This window comes from Misgurnus anguillicaudatus, chromosome 11 (genome assembly GCF_027580225.2).
Source record: "Misgurnus anguillicaudatus chromosome 11, ASM2758022v2, whole genome shotgun sequence".
NCBI lineage: Eukaryota > Metazoa > Chordata > Actinopteri > Cypriniformes > Cobitidae > Misgurnus > Misgurnus anguillicaudatus.
The window spans coordinates 628441-655009 of record NC_073347.2 but is presented as its reverse complement, the minus strand read 5'-3'; the positions used below and the strand labels follow the sequence as shown (position 1 = coordinate 655009).

Genomic DNA, 26569 nt, shown 5'->3' with positions numbered 1-26569 from the left:
GAGTCTGCTCTCCGTGCTCTCCCTGGTAAGGGAAAAAACACGAGAGAATACAGGCTCGATACGAACACTGTAAAATCTAATGAACGTATTAGGTGTCGCCCAACCAGCAGCTCTGCAGATGTCTGTTAGCGAGGAACCACGAGCGATAGCCCAAAATGAGGCAACACTCCGTGTGGAGTGCGCTCTCAAATTAAAGGGGCAAGAAATACCCTGCAGATTAGCCAGGGCGATAGTAACAACTATCCAAAGAGACATCCTCTGCTTAGTGACAGCTTTCCCTCTCTGCTGACCACCGTAACAAACAAAGAGCTGGTCTGAGGTCCTGAGGCTTTGCGTGCGAACCACGTAGAGTCGCAGTGCGCGTCGTACGGGGCACAACAAAGCCATGGTTGGGTCTGCCTCCTCCGGGGGCAGCGCTTGCAAGCTCACCACCTGATCTCTGAAGGGAATGGTTGGAACTTTGGGCACGTAGCCTGGTCTGGGTCTCAGTGAGACAGCAGGACAAACTAAAGGCAACAGAGAATGCATGTAAATCCCCTACTCTCTTCAAATGGGGGACCTGAGGCTTCAGCACCATGGACAGGTCTCAGGAGGAAAGAGGGAGGGCGCGAGGGGTTTAGCCTGCGAGCGCCTCTTAAAATGTAATAACTAAATCATGCTGGCCGACTGATCTGTCATTGATAAGTGAGTGATGAGCAGAAATAGCGGCGATATCAACTTTAATGGCGGAGGGACAGCCTACCATCTAACCTATGTTGAAGATATAAAAGCACAATGTTAATGGGCATTCTCTGGGGGTTCTCGCGTTGCGAAGAGCACCAGGTGACGAAATAGGTTTCATTAGGCGCGTAAGCCCGTCTCGTGGAAGGTGCTCGAACCGCGTCGATGGTGTTAGATACCGCTTTCGATAAATCACCTAAACCTTGCGCGCGCTCAGCGACCATACATGGAGATCCCACAGGTCAGGGCGCGAGTGCCAAATGTGCCCCTTCCTTGAGAAAGAAAGTCCTTCCTCAGGGGAATCCGTCAGGGAGGGCTGTCGCGAGGAGCATTAACTATGAAAACCAAATCCTGGTTGTCCAGTACGGATGATTAATAAAAGGCTCTCCTCGTCCTGCCTGACTTTGCACAGTGTCTGTGCAATAAAGCTCACTGGAAGGAATGCGTATTTGCGCATCCCCCGCGGCCAGCTGTGTGGCAACGCATCCACACGGAGGCTGCCCTCGGTTAGTGAATAAAATAGGCGACAGTGGGTATCGTCCGGCGACGCAAACAGATCTATCTACGCACAACCAAACTTTTTCCAAATAAGCTGGGGGTGGAGTCGCCATTCGCCGGGGCGCGCAGCTCAGGAAAGTGCGTCTGCCACTGTATTGAGCGATCCCGGGATGTAAATGGCACGAAGGGACCTCAGATGCTTCTTTCTCCAAAGGGGGAGATGACGAGCGAGATGAGGCAGGTGACGAGAGCGCAAAACCGCCTTAACGGTAAATAACGCAACAGTCGCAATGTTGTCATGTAAGCTAATACATCCTTCCCTTGCATCTCCATAGCGGAGCGTACAAGTCCTAGATATACAGCACACCGCTCGCGGCAGTTGGGGTGCTATGCACACCCCTGACTGCAAGCCCATCATACGTGGCTGATCATCCCGTGCTTAGGGCATCGCATGCTACAGAATGCCAGGAGACCCCTCAGGGGCATATCTTGCTATCAGAAATGCTGGGTCTACTACGGGGTAAAATTAATATGACACGCAGGTGTAATGTTTACACGGTGTATGCCGGTGCGCCACGCTCTCCTTGAGACTCGATCGTAAAGCCAACGCTAAAGCGATCTCATATGAAGCAGCTCGAGCAGTGTCACGATGTCCAGGAGCTTCTGAAATTGTTTTAGAGGGACCGCGTACTTCCCTCAAATTAAACCGAGGCAAGTCAGAACTGACTGGTTGCACACTCTTGTAAAACACGCCAATTAGTTGATCGAGTCTATTTCCATACTGAGAAAAAGGATCCTCTGCACGGGGCAAAGTTGCTCTTTCCCAGTCGACCTGATGACTTAAACGAGCGAGATGCCGAAGCATTAACTCTCTGTGTTCGCGCACGTCTGCCAAGAACGGGCTATTATAAGCCAACGTAAATAAAAGCAGAATGCGAACAACGCTCTCTCTCTGAGATTTTAATGCCGTGACTAGCACCTTCATGGAGACATGGAGAGAGAGAGACAGCTTGAATGGTGTACTTAGTATTAATATGCCCACCCCACGACGCAGAGCGAAAAAACGGTTTAAGGCGAGGGGAGATGGACACATAACGTACACGTCTTACAGGTCTAAGGCTGCAAACCGATCTGAATATTGAAATACGAGCCTCGGCGTTATCATCCTAAAGGATCACCTTTGTAGAGCCGGTGCGTAAATCAAAAAGGTCGTAACCCGCCGCGTATTTTGGGTACTATGAGATAAAGGCTGGAAAAACCCTATCATCATTATCTCAGTAAGAGGGACCGGCTCGATACATCCTTCGCCTGCAGGACATCGAGTTTTGCAGGCAGTACATGTGCATCGGACACTTTCACTATAGTGAAACGAAGCCCGAGAATTTTGGGGTGTGCCGGGAATTGTATTTCGTAACCGAGGCGGATCATGCGTAAAACCCAACGAGACGGGCTGGGAAGCTGAAGCAAAGCCCCCAGGGACCGCACGAGAGGAATTAACGGCACTACCGGTGTACCCGCGGTGGGGCAGCGAAGCGAGACAGGTGGGACTGCCGGTGCGTCTGCTGTGACAGCATAAACATCTACAGTATGTGTGTGTGTGACACTGACCTGAGCCCGCTGAGGGTGACGGTCGTCTGGTCTCCTCTGCAGAGAGCGCAGACTCCGATGAGGGTGCTGGTGGTCCGGTCTCCTCAGTGGAGAGCTCGGACTCCCCAGGACACCCGCTGGTGATAGAGGAGAGGTAGGGTGAGCCGGTAGAACACGACTCTGCAGTCTCCACCGGAGCCTCAACCGGCTGAGGATGAGAAGGCCGGTAGGTGGAAGACGCATCCTCCGTCCTACTCAGCGTAGTGATGCGAAGAGCGTCCTGCGAGCGCTTGACAGCCGCACCGTGGCGGCGTCAGCACTGCAAAGGCGCAGACAGCATTCCCGTAGAAACGTCAGTCGTCTCCGCAATCCAAGAGGGTTATGCTCTCACAGAGAGAACAAAAATTCTCCACGAACGCAGCCTCGGAGTGCTTGATGCCTAAGCATGAAGATTGCACTCGTGACCGTCACTGGAACCCTTATACCTCTCGCATCCAAGATCGCACGGACGAAAAGCAATCCTGAAAAGGACGCTGATCTCCGAATATACGAGAGAGTGGCTGTTTTTAAAAAGACACAGAGCTCTCACATATCACTCTATTAGGGAAATCACTCTTTAGGTGCTCAGCTGATGATGCGCACAGGGAGAGGCAACGCACACACTAAACTCAAAACAAAAAATATGCAGAGCAGTGGAATACTGCGAGCGTCCGCTGTGTTAGTACTGCTTGTCAATCAACTTCAGAAACCGTTCCCAGAAGAGCAAGTAGCTTCTCAGTAGCAGATAATGCCGACTTTCAAAGCGAAAAAGCTAATTTCCATATTTGCACCTGCTGCTTATAAAGGCACCTGGCAGGGCGGCGCCAGCATTATGCAAATATCTCAATGCCAAGTTAATTGGCGTTTTAGTCGTTTACGAAGCAGATTGGTCTCTCTAAGCGAGTTCCCAATTCGTCGGTCACGACATGACGTCGTAGTGACCGACTGAAAGGGAACTAATTGTCTATCAATTGAGCTATTTGTGTACAGAAAACTAAAAGGAGCGGAGGAGAAGGTGACAGAGACAACATGCCTCATTAAGTGTATGAGAGCAGGTCTATGTGGAAAGTCCAAGTGGGAGGAGCAACCAATGCATCCAGAGCTCGTAGGACGCCAATTGGAGAGGAGGAAATTACGCACATGTTATGAAAGAAGAAACATCAAAACCAAATCAAATCAAAAGCAATCCAAGTATAACGACAGATGAACAAAGTTTTGAGCACCGAGAGGAAAAGTGGAAAAGAGGAATTGTCAACAGAATTTGAAAGAATGAAGTTGATAATCAGTCTGATAATAAAATAAGATTTGCATATACACAGGCAATCAAACTTTGCCTTCAACGAGGCCATGTGAAAGATCTGCCACAATCTCAAAGAAACATAATCTGAAAGAAAGACTGAAAACACTAAAACCACACAGAGACATTGAAAAGAACCTCAACAGAGAACATAAGGTGGACATTTTATGGGAAACATCCCAAAGATACCAAATGATACAAATGGGCAATATTTAAAGTCAAAGAAACAGGTTTGCAAAGTTGTTCTCTATGCTTGAAACAAAACAGCATTTAACTCTTTCACCGCCAGCGTTTTTAAAAAAAGTTGCCAGTCAGCGCCAGCGTTTTTCATGATTTTCACAAAATTTTAATGCCTTCCAGAAAATGTTCTTCTTCAAATATATAAACATACAATATACCAAATGAAAGAACAAACCCTCTGCTTTCAAACAAAAAAACGTTTCATCCTACCTTGAGTAGTTCTTTTGTAATCAGCTTTTGAATATGGGTAGGTTTCTGCAAAAACAACACATTTTGAGCAAAAAGCTGAGATAATTCCATTTTTGTGACGGACTTTTCATAGAGATCCCATTCAGAGCGATCTTTAAAACAGACCCGGACATGCAGCAGCTTGCCATAGGGCAATACTTCCGGGTTTAAAAAGTTGCGAAAGGGCGCCACCTAGTGGATAATAGTGGTATTGCGGAAAGACAGAAATACTCGTCATTGGCGGGGAAGCGTTTTCTCTTGATTGACGAGATATCTCGTCAATGGTGGGAAAAGAGTTAATAAGGTAATAACATGTTCAAGTCTACATAATGATAATGGTGATAAATTCAACAAGAATTCTTATGGATTACAGAAAAAGTTAACTTGTCTGGATAAATATTAGGTCTTTGGGGAAATTCTGAGTTTAAAGATACAATTTGTAGACCACAATTTGGTAATTTGTGTCAATGTTAGTATATTAACAAAAACATTAAAATAGAAAAGGAAAGAGAGATTTCAGAATGGTACAGTAAAGATTACAACCAAGAATATGTAAAACTTAGGGAATTATAGACTTAGGAAACTTCAATATTTATAACAGGAATCGTGAAGCTTAAGATGTAAATGTGAGAAGAGAAATGCTATTAGAAGAATACTACAATCATAGCAAACTATACAATGAAGGTACAGTATTTAAAAATCAAACAATATCGTTTGGAGAATTATTTTGAATTTAGGAAAAGTAAATATTTAATGGCATTACCATTAGGATATAGAGAAAAGGTACTTAATATGATTGAGACAATAAGATGGAATTTAGAATCCTCATTAAAAGATGAATAAAACAATTAATCATAAAATGATATGTAGATTCTGTTGATCAACCAAACGTATACCAAATTAGATAAAGGAATGGGAGTAAGTTAAATCAGCAATTTAATAAAGTTTTGTCAGATTAAAAATACAGAATAGATACATTTATACAACAAAGTATTATTAAGTATACCAGTAAGGCATTAATTTCTCTTAGAAGAACAACGAGATGCAGCCAATAGATGACAACATATACTGAATCAATTTTAATTAGAGATTAGTAGGAAAATGAGGTGTAGGTGTCTGGTTAGAAAACAAACGGAAAAGCTAAAATATATCAGGATGATGGAAACATTTGAAATCAACAAAAATGTTATTAGATCTTACGTTACAAAACAATATTGAATTTACAACTGGGAGACGGGTATTCAAGTACTTCTGATGATGATGAAGATGAGGAATAAGCTTCATATTTTTCATGCTTTTGTCACGGAGTGACTTTTACGGCGGAACCAAAAGCGAGAGGAGAAGTTCCTCCTGGACTGAATTTAACAAACACCCGCCACTTCCGGGTAACCCTGGGCAATCCAAATCAGGCACAATCCGCGGCAGGTGTGCAAAATGACGTAGCGATCACTGACTGGGCGGTTTGTATGATGGAAGGAGTATAAAAGGAGCATTGGAGATGTAGGAAGTCGCTGTTGTTTGGGAAGAAACGCCACGAATGAAATGGTGAGCTGGAACACGGAAGTGGAGCAATACAGGCAGAGGCATTTGGTGGATTCGCTAAGCAAACAGAAGAATAGAAAGTCGACGATCCAAACAGGGGTGAGAAAAGCAAAGTTTAGAGGAGGAGATACTCATCATTTGTGTGTGTGTTGCATCGAAGGTCTGGTGGAGAAACGTCCTCTGGGCGAAATTACAACTATACTGTTGGCCGTTTGGTGACTTATCTGAGGAGGGAGAGACGGAGAGGAGATTAATGACACGGACACAGTGAGTACAGTGGATTGCCACCTTTGTTGTTACCTCTGAGGACGGATACATATAACAGTGTTGGAGTGTTTATCCACTATTTAACGGCCCCACCGTGTATGCTGAGACGGGTGGGTGAGCCGAAGTATTAGAGGGCAAGTGGATGTTATCTTGCAGGGCTACTACGTCAGGTGGATCATTGTTTGTACCAGCGAACTCAAGTCTCCTTCAGGGCAGAGAGATCGGCCAGGCGTGGAGTACGGACCTTAACAAATCACTGAAGAGTGTGTAGTGCAGTGGGTGAGTCTTTCTTGATGTGTGTGCACCTGAAGTCTTGCAGTGTTGTGCCGTGTCTCTTGTCGTCTGTACTCGCCCCCAGGTCAAGAAGGTCCCTGTCGGAACAAGCCTGAGCGGTCAGAGCGGTGATCGACAATTCTATAACTGCCCGCTATAACCCTGGCCCAGAGGAAGCTGAGTGTGTACGTCAAGTGAGGTATTGTGGAACGATTGTGGGGAAAACCATATTGTTGGAGAAAACATTGGAAGTGCGGTATGAGAATCTGACTGCTGTGTGTGGCGGTGTGAGCTAAGCCATCCACCCCACTATCTAGATCCCCATCCTGTCTATAGGAGGAAGGGAAGAGGGCGTGCCAGCACAACAGTACGAGCTTGGGATAACCGCTCTACTCACACCCGTCCACAGAGGCGCCATTGGCCATACTTGGCCCAACGGGCAGCAGTCTGAAGCCGGTAACCCCCCCCCTCGCCCTTGAACGAAGCCAAGAGGTGACGTATGGTTTTCCCTATTATACTTACCTGTATGCCGAGCTAAAGCTAAACTTCACTGTGTGAATCCGCAAGCCCAGAGTAAAGAGCCAGTGACGTAGTTTGATACTTACCTGTATGTCGAGCTAAAGCCAAACCCCACTGTGTGAATCCTGTGAGTCCAGAGTAAAGAGCCAGTGACGTTGTTTGATACTTACCTGTATGCCGAGCTAAAGCTAAACCTCACCTTGTGAATCCTGTAAGCCCAGAGTAAAGAGACAGTGACGTCGTTTGATACCTACCTGCATGCCGAGCTAAAGCTAAACCTCACCTTGTGAATCATGTAAGCCCAGAGTAAAGAGCCAGTGAAGTCATTTGATACTTACCTGTATACCGAGCTAGAGCTAAACTTACCTTGTGAACCCTGTAAGCCCAGAGTAAAGAGCCAGGGACGTCCCCTGATATTTACCTGAACTGATTTTAATTAATTTAAATAAAGTTAGTTTTATTCATACTTACCCTTTCTCGTGTGTCTGGTCATTGGGGTGCTCTTGGGACCTCCTCAAGGTGGAACTTGGGAAGGGGTGGGACTCACAACAGTAGTGGTCCGCTCCGACCTGTGACAGATTTTACTTTTCGTTTTTATTTTCAGTAAATTTTAACTTAATTGCTTTTTAGTTTTCTTTGCTTTTATTTTGTTTCCTTTTAAATTTACAATATATTCTACATAACTGTGACAACCAACAGCAGGTGCATAACCAATTACACACACATTCTTTAAACTGTTAAACTGGGACTTAAGTTCTTTTACTTTTGCATTCAAAGACAAAACAAGAATGGAAAGGTGTTTGCTCTTATTGTCCATAGTTCGAAGTGCAGTGGCATAATTTGGTAATTGGTAAGGTATTGTGGCTTTCTTTAGTCATAATATACTGAGAAACTGAATTATGAAACGGCACTCCGGATTAAAATAAATAAACAGGAAATCTGAGGCTAATCCGAATATGTGTATCAAATACTTTACCTTTATATTTTTCTATATGGATATAACCAGTTATATGTATCACTTAGTGCAGTGTTTCCCAACCCTGGTCTTCGGGCACCCACTCCCAGAAAGTTTTAGATGTCTCCTTATTTAACACACCTGATTTAACTCATCAGCTTGTTAGGGACACATGTTTACCATTTTTAGAAGGAGGCTGATGAGTCAAATCAGGTGTTTTGGATGTGGAGACATCTAAAACTTTCTAAACCTTGAATTAGTGTACCATTGTGTGTGTAGGAAAATTACCAGCATGCATTGCAGTTTGTTCAAAAAGTACATGTTGAAGGTCAACATGTCGATGGTAGGGACAAAAGACCTACAGTCCCAGGAATGTTACCACCATGTATTTCTATATGATATAAACCATATGTTTCTTCATGTTACAAACCCTTGGGAATAGAAGCATATGCTAAGGTCAATGTAAAGGTCATGGATTGCGTGCGAAGACAGGCTTAAATACTGTGGAACAGGGAAAAGGTTTTCAGTTGGTCTTGGAATGAAACCTACGGCTTGAGTATTTTATTCTTAAAGAATCCAAAAAGAAAACCACAACACTGGTAGAGAGGGATCATTTTCTGTTATCCGTACAGTAGGCTTGTAGCCTATAGCTGTCTGAAATCCCTGCCATAACTGCCTTGTATCCCTGGTTTTGTTAAAATCACTTGATAGCTTTTTCCCATACTCCCTTTTAGCCTCTCGAATTGCTCTCTTTAGATAATTTCTTGCTAAATTGTACGCTTCAGTGTCACCAGATCTAAATGCAGCATCCCGAAGCCTTAGCAATGATCAAACCTTTGATGTAAACCAAGACTTATCAGTTGGACGCAGCTTGACAGTTTTTATAACAGTCACATCATCAGTACATTTACTAATAAATCCCAACACATTCTCTGCATATTCCTCCAGATTTATACAGTCCTCAGATGTTGCTGCTTCCTTAAAAACTTTCCATTCTGTACACTCAAAGCAGCCCTGTAACGATGAGAAAGCCTCCTGTGGCCACGCTCTAATTTCCTTGACCACTGGTGGTTCCTGTCACACTCTAGGTCTATATTTAGGTTTCAACAGAATAGTCAAATGATCAGAGCTGCCAATGTGAGGTAATGGTACTGAAACATAGGCACTTTTGATGTTTGTGTATAGATGATCAAGTGTGGTTTTCCCTCTTGTTGCACATGTGACATGCTGGTAAATATATATATATCATGTACATAGAACATCTCAGATAAACATCTGCTGTGATGAATTGCAGGATAAATTGCAGGATAAATTAACTGTTACTTAAATTATGTTACTTACTTCAATTAATTGAAATATATTCAATTACTTCACTTTCGTATCGTTCGTGGCAACTTACGGTAAGGCTGCACTGCAGGATTTCTTAAGTGTGTGCTGTAATAGGATTCCAAATTGTGTACATGCAATGCAATTCCATACATTGCACTTACACGCAACACCGTTTTTTATGAGCGCCGCGTTGTTTACGTGGAGACGCGAGTACTCACGCACATGGACGCCATATGCGATGTGTTTTTAAAGTTCATACGCACTTAGAGAAACGCGTTAAAAACATCTGAAAATAGCTTTTTATAAACTAATCACTGCAGATGTTTGTCTGAGATGTTCTATGTACATGATAGTTTATCTGAATGTAGTGCTATCAGTGATATTTACCCATCAGTTATGTATGTAAGGGTATTTCTGTGGACAATTTATGCTAACAGCTGTTTATAACTCTCTTAGAGATTTGATTTTCACAACATCTTAAAGAAAGAACTCTAGACTACTACATTCTGTTTAGAAAAGTCTTGTGAAAACATGTTTAGTATGGGTTTTGTGGACTTATATCAGTGAATTTTGCTTTTTTAAAAACCATGCATAAACATTTTTCTCTCAAAAATACAAACATGTACATACATGTAGCTCATATAATATTGTAGCCCAGTTTGTGCTGAACGCAGTGTTATGAGACACTTGCCAATAATATGTTTAAAGGGGACAAATTATGAAAATCTGACTTTTTCCATGTTTAAGTGATATAATTAGATCCCCAGTGCTTCTATCAACCTGATGTTGAAAAATGTGAAAAAGATCAACCCAGTAACTTAGTTTTGGTAAACAATTATCTGCAAGCATGTGAAAAAATTAATTAATTAATTAATTAATAATTTGGCTCCTATTGCGATATCAGAATAGGATAATACCGCCGCCTTTATCTGCACTATCCAACCACAGCACAGCCATTTAGTACAGAGAGAAAGTGAGAGGGAGAAAATAATTCAATACCGTTAAAAATGTTTAACAGGCTGTAATTTATTATAAGTGTGGTATTATGACCTAGAACTTCAATTACGCACTCTGGGGACACTTAAGATTTAGTTTACATCTTAACCTACCAAAATGCAGAGGCATCTGTGGCAAACAGATGCAAACCCTTTACCACAAACTTAATGACTGCTTGGCAGAGGTGGACACTACTTGAGTATAGTTTCATTTTCCAAGCATCTTTGCTTTATCAGAGTGTTGTCTTGGGAAAAAATTTGCTTTACTAAAAAATGTTCACTACATTCTAAAGCATAGAATCATACTGTGTATTCCTTTTATATTGCATATTAAAATTGATGTAATACATAATTACATAAATGTGTACTTTTACTTTTCTTGAGTAAAAGTACAAAAATACTTTTTACTTAAGTAAAAGTAAAATAAAAATTACTAGCCAAAAGCCAAAAACTATGAAATGTAGTAAATAATTATGATAATATGCTTTGGAATGTTTTCAAAAAAATAAAAAAACTGATAAAATACAAATACTTGAAAATGTACTTTTAAGTAGAAATACTTAAGTAGTGTCCGCCTCTACTGCTCGGTGAAATTTGTTTATCCTCGCCTCGGTCATTTTATTCCTCCCTGCCTCTGTAAACGGAGTAGCTAGAGGTGCACGAGAGATACTTTCTTCAGCCTCTGAGCCAGTGTGAGAGCCAGCCAGACTCTGGCCGTCATCAATTTGATGGACAATGACAAAGGAGATATCCGTATAGTAAAAGTTTACATAATGAAATGGCGCTCACATTAACATGTATTGTTGTATGTTCGCGTGAAATATAAGTTACTGATTCAACTATTTCCGTGTTTCACGAAGCCTCGCTCTGCCCACCACTAATTATAACCAAACTTTGGACAGCGTGCGTGTGACGTCATTACACATTTGCAACGAGCGGAACCGATAAGCGGAATCGTTAAGCACGCATGCTAACGGTTCAAAGGAATCGATTCACTAGGCACCGGTTCTTAAGAAGCTTATATGTTTACTTATATGTTGATTACACAAACAGACAATAATTTCTTCAGATTTTAATTACATCATGTAAAAGAAGACATTTCAGGCGTTCTTTAGACATGTGTATCATGTTCGTGTGACAAGTATTGGGGGAGTTATCAGTTCATGTTTGTAACGTGTTTGAGGAAGATGGTCAAGGAGACAGAGGTGTCAGAATGCACTCTATGTTTATTTTCTTTATTTGCCAAAAGCACACGGTTTTGTTGTTATTATGAAGGCACTCACATTGAAGTAGACACTTCACAGTTTCGAATTATGTATTACATGTATGTGTATGATTATGAATGACAGAGTATTTTAAAAGTGGTTTTCACATTGAACAGGAAAAAAATGCGTCAAAACGCGGCGCCGCGTTTTTGGACCCCAGGGGGTTAAAATAATCTCATAACATGTCCCCTTTAAAGCAACTGAAAAAGACCAAATGTAAGAGTATGTCAGAACCTCTGACAGTGTCCCAAAATTGTCAGAGGGTTAAAGTATGTACTGTCATTAAACTAATCCCAAACTTAATCCTAACCCCAACCATCACTACAGTGCCGCCTACAATCAGAGAATTTGATGTTACATGCCCCATCCTAATTGTTCTCGTATGTGTTTGTTACATCTGATTAGATAATTTAGTTTATTTAAACCCCAGTTTTATTTGTGTAAGCTTTATTTCTAGGTTACATTGTTGCATTTTATTCTATCTGGTTGCACTTGAATCTAGTAATAACTATGACGTTTTTTATGAAACTTTGCCTTTTACCTAGTTTCTTCTTTCCTCTCATCTGTTGTCTTAGTTGCTTTCTCTGGCCTGGGTTTTACCTCTTTCTACTTAGCGGGAAAGCTACAGTGCTTTACAGATGCTGGACGTGGCCGCAGTTGGCGTCTCTGTGCCATAGTCCTACCTCTCTACAGTGCCATGATGATTGCCTTGTCCCGTACCTGCGACTACAAGCATCACTGGCAAGGTCAGACATTTGCAACAATGCACTAAAATATTTGTACTTTTAAGCCAGCACACATTTTTTCGGAATTTAATGAAGTCACTACATTTGCAGATGGTAAAGTGACTTAAAGCATTCAAGCTAAACATTAAGTCAAAGACATGACCTTCATACTGAAGTCAGCCTATCAGACCACAAGCAGATAGTTTACTTGCCACAACTGACACATTATTTGTTTATTTGGGTAACACTTTACAGTAAGGTTGTATTAGTTAATGCATTAGTTATCATCAACTAACAATGAACAATATGTAACGGGGCCTTCAGTGTTACATAACATATAAAGTGTACTCTTATGGATTTATAAGATAGATAGATTAATAGACTGATTCATAGTTTATAGAGGGAGGTAGGGGTTAATACTGATGAATGACAAGAGACTGTTTGTAAAGTAAGTAAGTTGTTTATCAACGTTTCCCCCCTTGTTTGTTATAAGCCTTTTCCTTTAAAAGAAAATTACAAAACTACATTAAAGGCGGAGTCCACGATGTTTCAAAAACGGTTTGGAAAAGGAGACGGGCCGACTACCAAGTTGCGTATGTGTGGGGCGGGTCTATCAACAGAAGGTCCAGATTCTATTGGGGTAGGGGCGTGTTTGTTTAGGTGATTTCAAATATCAACATTGGCTTTCAAACATCATGGACTCCGCCTTTAAACATTAAAAAACAACAACAAATCAATTACATCGCCTGACGTAAAATAAACAATATGTTTTAAGATTTGTGACCTCAAATCACTACCTTTAACAAAACACAGACAAATAGACAATTAGACTCCTTTTTCCAACTTTGACTGATATCAGATTTTTTCAGTAAAATACTGGTTAGAACAGCAACGGTAAAATACCATCCAGTTCAATACGGTTCCAACTAGTGCAGTTCTCAATACTGATTAGTTCTCAGTTCCAGATGTAAGTATTTAATGGTGTCCACTAAATTGTAGAACAGTTGAAAACTCAAAGTGTTTTTTATTTTGAGGATGAAATAAACAACACAAGGTACTCCCTTGAATGGATTAGATGAATTTCTGCTTCTTACCTTCTAAAATTCGACTGGGTTTTGTTATACTGCTCCACTAGTTTTTACACTATGCTGTCAGTCACTAACAAAAACAAACTCAATAAAATCACACACATAGCTTCAAAAATAATACATTCCTCTACACCTAACATTTCTGAACTTAATGATAGAGCAATAGCCCGCCTTGCCCAATCTATAACAACGGACCCAGAGCACCCCCTCAACATCAACTTCACTCTCTTGCCCTCCGGCCACAGGTATAGGACCCTGACATGGAGAAGGGCACATTTCAAAAAGAGCTTTGTACCATTGGCGATCTCAATCCTCAATAAGCTACAAAACTGAACATTCACAATTTTGTGTTTTGTTGTTTTTGTGTATATATGTTTGTACTAGCTGCCTGTACTGTATGACAGTGTGTGAAAACAAATTTCCTGTTTACAAGACAATAAACTATCTATCATCTAGCAGCTAGGAGGCTGCTCAGGTTGCAGCAACAGTACAATTTGTCCAGTTAAAAGTTGTTCTATCACTGAAATAATTTTAGAGATATTATTTAAAGGTCAAAAAACGACATAGTGTTGCTTTAACATCGCATTTTGCATGTTTGCATTAGTATAGACTGCAAGACCTGAACTGGGTGTGTAAGGTAACTGAATTAGGTGTGTCACAAAAGGGAAACATGCTAAATGTGCAGTACTAGTGGTCCTCCAGGACATGTTTGAAAACCCTTGAAATACAACATTTGTATAACAAAAATAACATAAACATTTGCTTTTAAAAAAAAATGGTGTCGTTTCATCATTTAAACATTTATACTGCTTTAATAAGTTTGAAACGTCTCCGCTGTGTCCTGTTCACAGGCGCGGTGGGCGCGTGCAGCAGGTGACGCAAATTATGGGTCCTTTTAAGGTTGCATGCTTAGAAGGTCGCAGCCCTTGAATTGGTACACAGTTTCTGTCTGCACGTTTGAAAGATGCTTTGACAGCCCTACTGAAAAATCCAGCTAAGACCAGCATAAGCTGGTGAGCTGGTTTTAGCTGGTCTCTAGCTTGGTTTTAGCTGGTTTTGCTGGTGTAGGAAGCTGGTTTTGCTGGTGTAGCAAGCTGGTCTAGCTGTGTTTTGGTCACTTTTTAAGCTGGTCTAACTGGACTTAGCTGGTTAGGCTGGAAGACCAGCTGGCCCACCAGCATGACCAGCTTTGTCAGGTTGGGAGGAACAGCGTAAACCACCTTAAACCAGCTTATGCTGGTTTTAGCTGGATTTCTCAGTAGGGAGAGATTGCTTGTTTCCGCCCTTACATGCAAACATCTTGTTGCAATTACCTGTATGACAACGAACGTTGTCTGAATCAACTCTAGTAAAGTATAACGACATTTTTTAACGTTTTGCTCTATACACCATCGTCACTCTTTGTATTAAGCCGGAGTTTTCATGCTATTATGTGTGTGCATGCCCGCGCTCGTTGTTGTTGTGTGACAGACACCATCTGCAGCGCGCATGAGAGATCTCGCAGACAAACATCTTAATATTATCTCAAAAGAGAAATGTTTGGTGAGATAAAATGTGCATGAAAACATTATTAAGCAATAATACATTGTACATTTATTTTTATTTTTTCTCCAGTACCAAAAGCAGAACTGATAGCGTCAGATCTTACTGATACTATGGTCTTTTATAATTTAGCACCGGGGCCATTTTAATACCGGGTTTCGGTACCCATCCCATATGTAGGCCCATTGCGGTCTCATTTAAGCAACCGTAAAACTGGCAACCAATTTATTGAAATACATTATTGTGCCTTGACTTCTCTTCAGAGTAGGCAGGAATACAAAATGTGTGTTTATATGTGTGGCTTGTCATGTCAAAATATTTGTTTGCGGCCTCATGTGAATCTATGTGCACGTGCCTGCTGCAGCTGCGTCGAAAGAGTTTATGCTAAAAGAGATGCTTGCCTTCATGCAATCTTTACAAAACACTTGCTTAACACTTAACACTTACTGTAACACAATTTTTTTTCCAGAGAGAACTATCCCTTTAAGTGAGTATCTAGCAAATGTAAGTGTCTCCTTTATCATAAACCCCTAAAGCTTGAATTTAGTGAGGAGTTGCTATAAATTATGAAAGATTAGTAGATTAGCATTAGGGGAGAGCAGGGGCAAAAGTAAAATTTTTCAGAAAAACTTAATTTTAAAATATAGTTGCAAGCAGCAATACTGGTGTAGTGAACTTCATCCTACTACTGGTGTAGAGCTTCATCCAGAAGGCTATCAGAAACAAAAACCTGTTTTACATTCCTGTTACACCGATGTTAGTCGGAGCCGATGGTTTAGTGGACAGTGCTCCGACATATGGTGCAGACGCACTTCCGGCGACCCGAGTTCTAATCCCGGCTCGAGGTCCTTTGCTGATCCCATACCCCTCTCTTCACCCTGTACTTTCCTGTCGCCTCTCAATCACGTACTGTCTATCAATAAAGGCAAAATGGGCCAAAAAAAAAAAAAATAGTGATGTTAAAGAACCCGTCACATCAGCACTTTTCTGAACCAGAACTATTCCAGATCGACACATCCCAGATCTCAGTGTGAGAACGTCATCAGCTCCCTTAACTACTAAAGTTAAGCTTTGTCTTTATGAATCCTTAAAGATTCCATTTACTTACCATCCCTCAACAAGAGGCCATGGAAAAATATATAAGTGAAGCCCTCAACCAGGGTTACATCTGTCCGTCGATCTCGACCTCCCCTGCTGCATCACAATTCTTTTGAAATGCCTCCGTCAACAAAACGTGTACTTAAAGGCTGAGAAATGTGAGTTTCATCTTCAATTCAATTTTTGGTTTACATTGTTTCACAAGATGGTGTTAGTATGGACAAGAGGAAGGTGGAGTCTATCAAAACTCCCACAACTGGGAAAGACCTGCAGAGATGCCTTGGTTTTGCTAATTTCTATTGTCGACTCATCCACAACTTTAGCAACATTGTTTCACCACTCAATTACAAGGTAAACCTAAAACACTGTCATGGACTCCCGAAGTGGATCAGGTCTTCCAAAAACTGAAAACTGCCTTCTGTACTGCTCCTATTCTTTTCCATCCCAATCCAAACAAACCTTTCATTATGGAAGTCGACACATCATCAACAGGGGTCAGAGCCATCCTATTTCAGCAGCATGGGAATCCACCAGATTTACACCTATGTGCATTCTACTCTCACAAATTCAACCCGGCGAAAGCGAACTACAACCTACGACATCGGAAACCGTGAGTTATTTTTTATTTTATTTATGTAACCTTTTTTTTACCAGGTAGGCACGTTGAGAACAATTTCTCATTTAAAACGCTGACCTTTATTAGCAAAATAGAGCTAGCTTTAGAAGAATGGAGACACTGGCTGGAAGGTGCTAGACATCGCAATACCTTCATGAAGCAAAAATACTTTTCACATAACTTATCGTCCAGGAAACAAAAACTGCAAAGCTGACGCTCTATCTGGAATCCATTCCCCTGGTGAAGACACTGATCCTCCTAAAACAATCCTCCTCAAAAACGTATTAGTTTGTCCCATTGAATGGAGTGAGGAAGATCTGAAACACAGAATGTTCCGCCAGATTGCCCTGGTACTCACAAGTATGTACTGCTACACCACTGGGATTCATTAATCATGAAAGCACATACTTTAACTGGCACTGGTCACCCTGGTGTACATCAAACCCTCTCTTTGCTTCAAAGTTGTTTCTGGTGGCCCAACATGGCTCAGGATATCAGAAGGTTTGGGAGTGGATGTAAGGATTGTGCCATCTCGAAAACTCCTGAACATCTTCCACAAGTAAACTTAGTCCACTTCCTTTTCCATGCCATCCCTGGTCACATCTAGGAGTAGACTTTGCAACTGACCTCGGGGCATCTCAAGGTTTTTCCAAGATGATTTGACTGATAGCCATTAAGCGGTTACCTACTACAATCGAAAATGCAGAACTCCTGTTTAGCATGTGTTTAGATATTTCGGTATACCCGAAAACATTGTTTCTGACAGAGGTCCTTAGTTTATTTCTAGAGTCTGGAAGTCCTTCATGAAGTTCCTAGATGTGACCGTGAGCCTGTCATCTGGCTATCACCCACAAACCAATGGCCAAATGAAAAGGTAGATCCAGGAAGGCAGTCGATTCCTCCGAACCTTCTGCCATGACCACCAGAACTCCTTGAGTCAATTCCATGGTGGGTGCCCACTGTTCCGGGACATCCACCTATGAAGTGGGACTGAAGGTCTGGCTGTCCATGAAGAACATCCGCCTGCATCTCCCCTGCATTCCCTCACTATTGGATACACCCTGCATTTCATGCATCTCAATTCAAACCATATCACTCAGCCGTTTCTCCCTCTCTCTCCACAGAGACAGGTGAAGAAACCCCCCTCGAAGAAGATATTAGAGTGTACACCTTTCGGGAAGTTCTTAACTCCAGACGCCAAGGTGGAGAGCTAGAATAACTTTGGGTGGAGTTCGGACCGGAGGAAGGTTCCTGGGTCCCTCAAGATGACATCTTTGACCCATAACTGTTGAGAGAGTTCCACACAGCCCGACCCAGAGAATCCCGCTCCCCGTGGCAGAGGTCACCACCTTGCCGCTGGAAGTTTTAACTGTAGTAAAACCATGGTTAATTTTTGTAAGGGATGTGTAAGGGAAAAATGTCCTCTAACCTGTAACCGCAACACGCAAGTAAAAGTACAGTCACAGGTATTTATTGCATAGATTGACCAAAAAACAACAGTATAAAAATATTCAAGTTGCAAACATTGTGAACTGAAGGCAAATGATTATGTTATATGAAGAAATCTATTAACAAAACGCATAAACAATCAGATCTCATTCAAACATAAACCAAAACATTAGAGCATGATGGAATCGGTCACGACAGCCAATAGCGCTTTACATTCTTCAGATGCTAACATGATGCAACTGGTCATGAGACACACGAGAGCCAATGCAATTTCACAGTCAAAGATGCCATATTATTGCTGCAGTTGTTAAATGAATGTACACAATTATGACATTAACAGTGGATTGTAGGGGTGTCCTCGACTAAGGATTTACATATTCGAATCAGAATTGTAACAAATGTGTAACAGGCACTTATAAAGTAGAAAGAAATAATGCCATTCTAAGGAACTTTTCAAAAGAGGAGAAGATACCAAAATAATTTACTTAGAACATTAGCCTGCATTTATTAAACATTAATTATCAAACAGCATGACTTTGTTTCTCTTTTGTTTCTTTAGGTAATGTCCTTTTAGTTGTGAAAATCAATATTTATCTTAATTTTCACTTTCCACACAAAATGAGAAATAAACAAAAAAAAATTAAATAACCTCAGAGGCTCTGGTGAAATAATAACCCCCAAAAAATAAACCAAAGTCCATCTACCCGGGTAGTATGCTTTTTCCTTAATGTGTGGTGAGATCTCCGCTTATCTGTATGACGCAAAGAATAATGATGAATAGAAGCAGTCCGTATTGCAGGCAAGATGATCCAATCCCTCTGCACTCGTGCCTCATGTGTCCAGTGACGAACCCGTCCAATGGAACTCTCTCTCTCTCTCTAATCATGCATAAAAAAAACAACCTTCATGTGTCCAGTGACGAACCCGTCCAATGGAACTCTCTCTCTCTCTCTAATCATGCATAAAAAAAACAACCTGAAGAGCAGGGCGATATTCAATTACTCTCAATAACTACCAGATCTGGGAATATAACTCTCATTTCTTAATTTTAGTAGCTTAAATTCTTTTTGTTTTTACTACACACATGAAACTCAAGCACTAACATACCAAGCAGCAACATAACTTCAACATAGCATGGAATGGCACAAATTACTAAACTCATGTTTAACTCTGCTAAACACAAGAGACTAAACACGTGTAAAAACACTCACCAGAGAAAAGAAATACAAGAAATAATATCCTTGTTGCAACCTCAACCCTTTATTCTCTGCTTTTTTTCTTAGAAATAGGTTTTCTTTAACTAGTCCTTAAGTGTTATTTAAAGGGACACTTCACCCATTTGCATTAAGCTGTGTAAAGTTAGAAACCCAGTCATGTTTTTGAATGGTCGTGCATCATTCCCTCTGTTTCCCCTGAGACAGGAGAAATATGGATTTCAGTGTTGCACTTCCTTCTTTCAATGATGCAAAAATCATCATTTTGCATCATTGAAAGAAGGAAGTCCAATATCTTTGTAGAGGGGATGAGACTACAAACACTCCTTTTCTCGGTCAAATAGGCACCAAATTAGAAATTTATGTTACATTTCGACTACAAATATGATCCACTTTTAATAAAGATTAATGTTTCCACGGGTGAAATGCTCCTTTAACACTTATTTTCACTCAGTTTGTAAAAATCAAAACATGGCTTCAGCTCACTATGTTCCATGTGTTTTGTCTCTTCTTCTCTCTAAAAATCTGTGTATCTGTTTTTCCTTATGCAGCGCCACCACTGCCATCTACTGGACAAATATAGCATAGTAAGAAAATGTAACTACAAGTAACCAAAAAATACTTCAATACAATATAGTATTAAATTAGAAATAACCTAATCCTGTTTGTAGGCTATTTTCGAGTGGGTTACATTCTCCCCTCCTTAAATCTGCATGCATCCCTGCATGTTGCACACTACACTATTTCAGATGCTAAGGGTGTTAAGTGACAGATGTAAGGTCCAGTGTCAAGGGAAAGAGTTTGGGAGAAAGCTTGGTCTAACCCAGTTAAAATGGAGTGCATAACTGTGACTAATGGGTTCCCTAAAGTTGGATAGGTCAGCTTTTTGGGAGCTGTTTTATCCCTAGAGGACCTTCTCAATATCACCTCATCTTCAGGGACAACCTCAGTCTTTTCTGACACTGTATTCTCTACATTTCCACTATCCTCTGTCATCTCCAATCTATTTCCTGGTCCATTTCTAGGACTACAATGCTCACTCAGATCTGTTGCAGGAACATTAGGAGGATTTATTTTGGCTCGTACAACTTCAGGGGCAGGTGAGTATTGAACTTGACTTGCTTCATTATTTCCATCACCTCCAACATCTTTGGGCTCAAATGCTGGAGCTGCAGGATTCATTGTGGACACATCAGAACTCACATTAGCTTCCTGACTTGCAGAGACACGCTCATTTTCCATCTGGGTATCTTCTTCAATGAATTCTACAGCATTAGACCTTTGCTTGAGTCTAGTTTCTTTTCGTAGAATTCCTCTGTCCTGTTTAGCAGGAGTCAAGGTTGAAGGTTGGTCATAAAGGGAGTAATACTCAGCAGCATCCTCATCTTCAGAGAGTTCCCCATCTTCTTCAGCTCCATCATCAACAGGAAGAAGTGCGTGACCGCAATTCTGTCTGGACTTGGACTCCCTGGGATGTACTTCTTTGACATTGGATGGAAGAAAGCCACATGGCAAAAGCAGGTCTCTATGTAAAACTCTCTCAGGTCCACTGGTGTATTCCGGGACAACGACATAGACAGGGGAGTCTTGGATCTGTTTGACAACAGTATATATGGTTTCACTCCATCGATCAGTGATTTTATGCTTCCCTCTGATGCCGACATTTCTTACAAGGACTCTTTTTTTGTGCAATTGTATGCATGGACAAGGGGCTGCACAAAATCCCTCCACCTCACTTTGTCTCCCTCTTCGAGTGTACCCAGCATCTCAAGAAGTGTTCTGTTAAACCGCTCCACAGGATTTCCACATGGGTGGTAAGGTGTTGTTCTCGTCTTTTTAATGCCAAGCAGTATACAAAGGTCTTTGATCAGGGCTGATTCAAAGTCGCCACCTTGGTCGCTATGCAACCGCTCTGGAAATCCATAATGGATGAAAAAGTTGTTCCATAGAGCTTTTGCCACTGTTCTTGACTTTTGATCTGCAGTCGGAACCGCTACCGCATATTTAGTGAAATGGTCTGTGATGACCAAGATGTTCTTTGTTCCTTTTCCATCAGGCTCCAGTGAAAGATAGTCCATACAGACCAGCTCGAGAGGACGGCTTGTTTTTATATTCACCAGGGGAGCGCTTCTCTCAGCCTGTATACATCTCTCACAGGTCCTGATTTTCTCAGTCACATCAATGGCCATACGAGGCCAATAGAACTGGGCACAAACCAAGTCTAAAGTTCTGTCAGTACCTAAGTGTCTGACAGTATCATGGAGGTTCTCTAGAGCTGTATTTCTGAATTTCGTTGGAAGAACAAGTTGATGGATTGACTCACATTGGCTTATGCGCTTTCGGTATAGGACCTCATTGGAGAAAAATAGCTGCTCCATTATTCTCAACATCAGCTGGACCTCTCTTCTTGATCTTGTCATTGCTCACGCGCCCAATCTTGAAGTGACATCTGCGGCAATGTACATGACCCGGGTACATCAGCTTGACAGAATGCTATGGGGATGGCAGAGGCCTTGATTGCCAAACATTCAACTGGTACCGGCGTTTGAAAGTCCAGCTCTGTACTTGCTGCTGAGATGTGCTGGTGCCTCTGACATACTGCCTTTACAGCATAAGATGGAAAATTGGCTCCTCTGTAATCCTGTAGGAACTGTGCAAGGAAGCGTTGAATGCGATTATCCTCATCCTGAGAAGTGAAGTCAGGCTGGCATTCGTCATGAGGATGTGGACACCTTGAGAGACCATCTGCGTCTTGGTTCTTCTTTCCAGCTCTATATTAGGTGTTAAAGTCAAAGCTGGAAAGGGCAGCCAGCCAGCGGTGGCCTGCAGCATCAAGTTTGGCAGATGTCAATACATATGTCAACGGGTTGTTGTCTGTCACAACTGTGAATTTTGCACCGTAAAGGTAATCAAAAAATTTCTCTGTGACAGCCCACTTTAAAGAGAGAAATTCAAGCTTGTGTGCAGGATATCTTCTTTCACAGCGGCTGAGTCCCCTGCTCGCATAGGCTATTACTCTCAATTTACCTTCCTGCTCTTGATATAAGGCCGCACCAAGGCTTGAGTGCTTGCGTCTGTATGCACAACATAAGGCTTCTTTGGGTCGGCAAACCCAAGAATTGGAGCAGTTGTGAGCTTTTGAATGAGTGTCTTAAATGCGTCTTCACAGGCTGATGTCCATTTCTCATTAAACGGTCTTCTGAAATCTACACTTGAGAGATGTGTTGAGCCGCTATGTGAAGATGATGACTTCCTTTTTGGTGGAAGATAGCCAGCTGTTAAGTCATTCAGAGGTCTTGCTATTTTGGAGTAATCTTTTATGAACCTCCTATAATATCCGGCAAATCCAAGGAGGGACTTCAGCTCTTTGATATTATTAGGCCTAGGCCAAGTTGTCAAGGCAGCTTTTTTGGCAGGGTCGGTCTCTACTCCGTTAGCAGACACAACATGCCCGAGATATTTAACAGATGTTTTGAAGAATTGACATTTCTCAGGTGAAAGCTTTAAGCCAAATTCCTTCAGCCTCTGGAGAACTCTGAGTAATCGATCTTCATGTTCCTGAAGTGTAGCCAAGAAAACTATGACATCATCAAGAAAAACCAAGACCTCTTTCAAATTCATTCCTCCCATACACTTCTCCATTACTCTCTGAAAAGTACTGGGGGCATTTGTAATTCCCTGTGGCATTCTGTTAAACTCCCAGAACCCCATAGGTGTCACGAAAGCAGTTTTACACTTGTCCTCCTCCTCCATTTCTACTTGATAGTATCCAGACTTGAGATCCATAATAGTAAACCACTTCGACCCGTTCAGGGCTGAGAAGGCTTCTTCGATGTTGGGTAAAGCATATGCATCTTTGATGATTTGTCTGTTCAGTTTTCGATAATCGATGCATAGCCTGATGTCACCATTCTTTTTTTTTACCACAACGATTGGAGAAGCGAAGGGGCTTTCTGATTCACGTATGATATTCGCATCTTGAAGCTCCTTTAGATGACGTCTGACAGCCTCATAGTCAGATGGATGGATTGGTCTGGGCCTCTGTTTAAATGGAGACGGATCTGACAAGCGTATCCTGTGTTTGATTTCAGTGGTATGACCAAAATCAAGGTCATTGAATGCAAAAACGTCGGACATTGAATTCAATTTCCTGGTGATTCTCTCCTTCCACTCTTCAGATAAGGGAGAGTCTGCAAAATCAAAGGTGAGTTTCCCAGAATCAGACACATTCATGGAGTTGCATGTCACAAGAGATGGAGTAAAGTGGGATGGCCCACTCAATGTGACTTTATTGTCATAAGCTGGTAAGGATGACACAGCTTTAGGAAAAGATAGCTCTGCAATGTTACGACCTGCCGACACTTTGATGTCATGTGCGGTCTCATTCTTCACTAAAACAGGCATCTTGAAGGATGGAGATAGGGGACTTGTCATGATGTAGCTACAGAACAAGAGTCCAGAAGGTAAGTTGGATTGAGGAGGCTCTACCAGAAGGGGCATATTGGTTGCTACTGGAACATGCTTTGCGTATCCGGTTAAAGCCACTCTTTCTCCTGCAGGAATGGTGACACTCTTTTTGCTCTGCAGTTTCACAGTCCCAACTCTCCCATTTTGTTGGTTTATTTTGAATCAATGATACAAATGTTTCACAAGTGGAGAACAGTGACCACTGTTGGGCCTATGTGTTACATGATTATCCTGAATAAGTGCACACTTTTCATACAGAGGGTCCAGTGTGTTGGTGCCTATCAACAGGGGGGCATCCATGTTTGTTCTGTGGTCAGGCACAACAAGTGCAAGGGTGTGCATTTTTACAGGTTTTCCCATGATATTCTCTGGAAAGTCTATGTTAACTTGGGTGTAACCTAGATAAGGTACTTCCTGACCACCAGCACCTTCTATGTCTAAAAGATCTTGAATGGGTGAAATGGGCCGATGTGAAAGGTGACTCTCATGGAAAGACTTTGAAATTGTGGTAACTTGGGAACCTGAATCTAGAAGGCTGTCACACTGAACTCCTTCAACTACAACAATTGATGTACATTTTGGCCCTATCAACCCTCTTGGGAGAGCACCATCTAATGACTGAACTGGGGAATGTGTTTCACAGATGACTGTTTGTGTGTCTTGGCTTTGTGCAGGACGTTTCTTTTTACTTCCAGGTGCAGTTAGTCCCTCCACTGCGACCCTGTCTAGTTTAAATGGCCATATTTGGTTTCCCATTCATTTTGCCTTTCTTTAAGTTCTTTATATTTTTGATCCACCAACAGCTTATTTGGAGGATTTTCACACTGTCTTGCTAGATGGCCATCATTGCCACATTTGAAGCAGAACCAAGCCTCCTTTGATCTTTCTTTTTGGTAAGTTGAATTTTTAGTTCAGCGACTTGTTTCCGTAAAGCTTCAGTTTCTGTGACGTATGTTTGGAGGACATTTGCACTTGCACCATCACAGAAAGGCAGTTCATGTGCAAGTTGCATATTTGAAAAAGACCTGGGCTTTACGCTCCCTAAATGCCGTTGCATGTGATCTTGCTTTGCGGCTCTACGGTCTTCCTCTGTTCTAACTTGTAGCAGGAAATCCAAGAAATCGGGTGGGTTTTCTGTTTTATGCCCTAACTGCAGTGCTATAATAAGGGACTGATCCCAGCATCCATGCCAAAACTGTCGTAACAGCTGTTTATTGGCATCTGCTTTTGCAACGCCACCCCTCTTTATAGCTGTAGTGATCAGCACCTGTAATCGCTGCAGGTATTCTGAGGCTTTCTCTCCTGTGTTTGGATGAGTACCAAGGAACCTTGCAAAGATCTCTTCCCCATCCTCAATTAATCCATATGCTGAGTCAAGAAGTTTCACGTAATCACGTGGAGCTGCGTCTGGACCTAGCTGGCTTATTAAATCAGAGGCTGGTGGAAGCAGGCTTTCTAGGATTTTACGTCGCTGCATGTCAGCAGGGGTTTTGTCCTGAATCATAAGCTCCACATGAAGGGACCATGTCTGAAAGTCAGCTTCATTAGGCGATTTAGGAAGTTTTCCTGAAAAAGGACGAAGTCGCTTAGTTTCCTGTCCTGAGGCATGGAAGTTATCATTTTTAATAACATGCTCTACAATGATCCTCTGAACGTCAGGTGGAGTGAGTATATCATTGTCTGAAGCTCCTTGGTCGATTTGAGCTGACTGTGTTACAGTTGTCTGTTTCTTTTTTTTAGTGGTGACTGTAGGGGAAGAATGTTGGGTTGGGTGAAATTTTGTGTATGCTTTACGAACTAGAGGGGTCCTACTGCCATCAGAATCTGACTCACTATCAGAGTTTGAGCTGTTACTTGAACCCCCGAGCTCTGCTCGCCTTGTGGGTAAGGATTTCTCAGGAGTAGGGGCTACTTTATAAGCCTTATCTATTCGCCACATAATGTTAGGATTTCCGACACTAGGATAATATTGTGGGAGGTTAGGAGCTAGGCTTATGACTGATTCCTCAGACTCAAACTCAACTAGAGCTTTTACCCCATTCTCTTGTCCTGTCTGCCTTACCCTAATGACTTTGTTCACAGGCCCAAAATCTGAACACAATTTGGTTATCTGTTCATCAGTATCAGCTGAGGTAATACCCCCAATGTACACAGCCATTTTTAAATTCACACCATACTCTTGTTCAGTATCCATGACTGCATAAGATTTGACACAATTGACAAAAGCAACTGAAAAAAATTTAAGAAGAAAAAAATTTACAGTGTGTCCATAATCAGGTTTGTCTGGCAATGTAAATAAATGTGAACAATTTCTCCTCTTGGCCACTGGCTCGCCAAATTTTGTAACAGGCACTTATAAAGTAGAAAGAAATAATGCCATTCTAAGGAACTTTTCAAAAGAGGAGAAGATACCAAAATAATTTACTTAGAACATTAGCCTGCATTTATTAAACATTAATTATCAAACAGCATGACTTTGTTTCTCTTTTGTTTCTTTTGGTAATGTCCTTTTAGTTGTGAAAATCAATATTTATCTTAATTTTCACTTTCCACACAAAATGAGAAATAAACAAAAAAAAATTAAATAACCCCAGAGATATTCAATTACTCTCAATA

The 26569-nt window shown here is 41.6% G+C and overlaps 1 protein-coding gene across 3 annotated transcripts in view; it reads left to right on the top strand.

The window, feature by feature from the left end:
* plpp4 (phospholipid phosphatase 4) overlaps window positions 1-26569 on the top strand; it is a 225294-nt gene that overhangs the window by 195625 nt on the left and 3100 nt on the right. For all 3 annotated transcript variants that reach the window (XM_073872786.1, XM_055170570.2, XM_055170571.2), the window contains exon 6: window positions 12330-12500. In XM_073872786.1, the coding sequence (XP_073728887.1) occupies window positions 12330-12500 (171 nt within the window). The remainder of the gene's footprint in view (window positions 1-12329; window positions 12501-26569) is intronic.